Source organism: Lotus japonicus, chromosome 5 (assembly GCF_012489685.1).
Source record: "Lotus japonicus ecotype B-129 chromosome 5, LjGifu_v1.2".
In the NCBI taxonomy this organism is placed as follows: Eukaryota; Viridiplantae; Streptophyta; class Magnoliopsida; order Fabales; family Fabaceae; genus Lotus; species Lotus japonicus.
The window spans coordinates 20,770,580-20,773,197 of record NC_080045.1 but is presented as its reverse complement, the minus strand read 5'-3'; the positions used below and the strand labels follow the sequence as shown (position 1 = coordinate 20,773,197).

Here is a 2,618-nt window from a genome sequence, read left to right as displayed (position 1 = left end):
GAGGTGGTTAAAGGAGGGTGATAGAAATACTAAGTACTTCCATCGAGTGTGTAAGGTGCGTACGAGAAAGAAGAATATCACACAGATAAAGTACAGGGATAGGCTGTTAACGAAACCAGAGGATATAAAAGAATCTGTGAGGAATCACTTTCAGAACTTTTTTCTTGTGGCTGGTACTTCTAGGCCATGGTTCAAAAATTTAAAATTAGAAAAGGTGTCTGCAACACAGAATCACTTATTGGAAGCGGTTTTCTCAATTGAGGAAATCTGGGATGTGGCAAAAAACTTCGATGGGAATAAAGCTCCAAGTCTTGATGGTTGTAGCATGGATTTTTTAAAAAAATTCTGGAATTTGGTGCAGAATGATTTGCTCAATTTTTTCAATGCTTTTTACTCCACGGGTCGTTTGGTAAAAGGATTAAATTCAACTTTTATTGCGCTCATACCGAAAGGTGGACAACAGGATGAGTTTTCATATTATAGGCCTATTAGCTTGATTGGCAGTGTGTATAAATTATTAGCTAAGGTCTTGTCAATTCGCCTGAGTATGGTCCTTTCAGGGTTATTAAGTCAGAATCAATTCGCCTTCATAGCAGGTCGTCAGATTGCAGATTGCTCCTTGTTAGCCAATGAAGTTGTCCATACCATGGCTTCTAGACCAGAAGGAGGTCTGTTATTTAAAATTGATTTTGCAAAGGCATATGATAGTGTTGAATGGGATCTCCTGTTAGAACTTCTGCAAGAAATGGGTTTTGGGGGGAGATGGATCAGATGGATGCAGAGTTGTATTTCAACAGCTTCTTTGGCGGTTTTGATTAGTGGATCGCCTTGAGATTTCTTTTCCATTCAGAAGGGCTTGCGATGGGGAGACCCTTTATCACCTCTTCTCTTTAATATTGTGGCAAATGGGATGTCATGTATGCTAAATCAGCTTCTAGAAGGGGATGCACCATGTGGTGTGGAACTGGCACCAGGGCTCCGATTAAATCATTTACAGTTTGATGATGATTCTTTATTTTTTTCACATTGTGATTCAAATCAGTATCAGAGACTGTCAATGGGAGTGGAAGCCTTCCTATTTGTTTCAGGCCTAAAGGTTAATTTTAGCAAATCCGCAGTATATGGTGTAAATGCTCCTCAATCAGTAGTACAAGATGCAGCAAATTGGTGGAATTTCAAGGTGGGCTCGCTGCCTTTTATTTATCTTGGGTCTCCCCTTGGCGGTAACCCAAGATGGTTGTCTTTCTGGAATCCAGTTTTGGATACACTGGCAGCGAAATTGGGGTCATGGAGTTCCCACTTTCTGTCCTTAAGCGGGCGATTAGTTCTGATTAAGTCGGTCCTGAATGTTGTTCCGTTGTACTATATGGCTCTTTATAGAGCCCCGAAGGGGATAATCACTCGCATGGAAAAGATCATGCGTCGCTTCTTGTGAGGAGGCTCCTCTGGTGAAAATAAAATAAGGTGGGTTGCTTGGGAGAATTTATGTAAAGGATCGCGGTTTGGGGGTTTGGGTGTTGGCTTCCTTGAATGGAAAAATAAATTTATGCTCTTGAAATGGATATGGCTATTTGGGCGTGAGAGGAATGCGTTGTGGAGGGTGGTGGTTTGTAAAAAATATGGGTTACCTCCGCAGCTGATATCTTTCAATTTAGACCCATCTGACATTAAAAACTGTCAAAGCCACTGGAAGGCAGGCTTAAAGAGGCTTGAAGAGGAGTAAAGAGGAAGTTAAAAGAGTGAATCACCATTTTGGTCCCTAAGAATGAAGGCGTCGGTCATAATAGTCCCTTGAAATCATTAATGGTTAAAAAAATCCCTGTAAGTGTTGACGTCGGTCAAAGTAGTCCCTATTTAAGTTTAGCCGTTAGTCCCTGGGACGGAAAATTTCCATGTGTCACGTTATGTGCCACGTGGGTTTCAATTTGGTCCCCGACATTATCAATTTAGTCCCTGACACGTAATTAAATAAAAAATATTAATTAAAAATTAAGAAAATAGAATTATGAATAAAAAAATAAAAAAATTAATCAGAGACTTTTTTTTTAAATATTAATTACCATCTTATTCATTATCAGTAACATTAAAACCTAGAAGGATAACAGTAAATCCAGTAAAAAACCAAACTTGAAATGGAAAAATACTTCTATGGCTAGCAAGAAATCCCACCACACAACTAAAGTTACATGGAAGATTACAAATCTAGGAAAAAAAATTAACCTTCCGTCATGGAAAACCACACTAAATACATGATTCAAACTCCTTTGGTACATATCGAATGTTATGCAATAGAAAAATTCAACCTTTACATACCCCACCAAATATGAAGAAGCTTCATCATCATTCAAAAAAAAAATAAACAAGCATCACAACAAGAACATGACCAAACTTCCAGAACTACAAGATCCGCCCAGGACCTACCATTCGCCCTCACCGAAGTAATAAGCTTTGCAACACCCATGAACTCTAATACGTCGCTTAGAACCCCTAAACCAAAACGACCCAGAATGGAGGAAGGAAGGGTCACGTTCTGCGTTTTGAGGGTTGGGTGTGAAGAAGTTATTTTCATTGAAGGTTGGGTACAGATCGAATGAAAATTGGAGTAGATCGGAAGAGGA

General features: G+C 39.3%; 1 protein-coding gene across 1 annotated transcript; it reads left to right on the top strand.

Annotated features, from left to right (window-relative positions):
• Positions 1-910: 910 nt before the first annotated feature.
• On the top strand, positions 911-1,435 carry LOC130719280 (uncharacterized). Its single transcript, XM_057569909.1, has one exon. The coding sequence runs from the start codon at positions 911-913 to the stop codon at positions 1,433-1,435; it is 525 nt and encodes a 174-aa protein (XP_057425892.1).
• Positions 1,436-2,618: the final 1,183 nt, after the last annotated feature.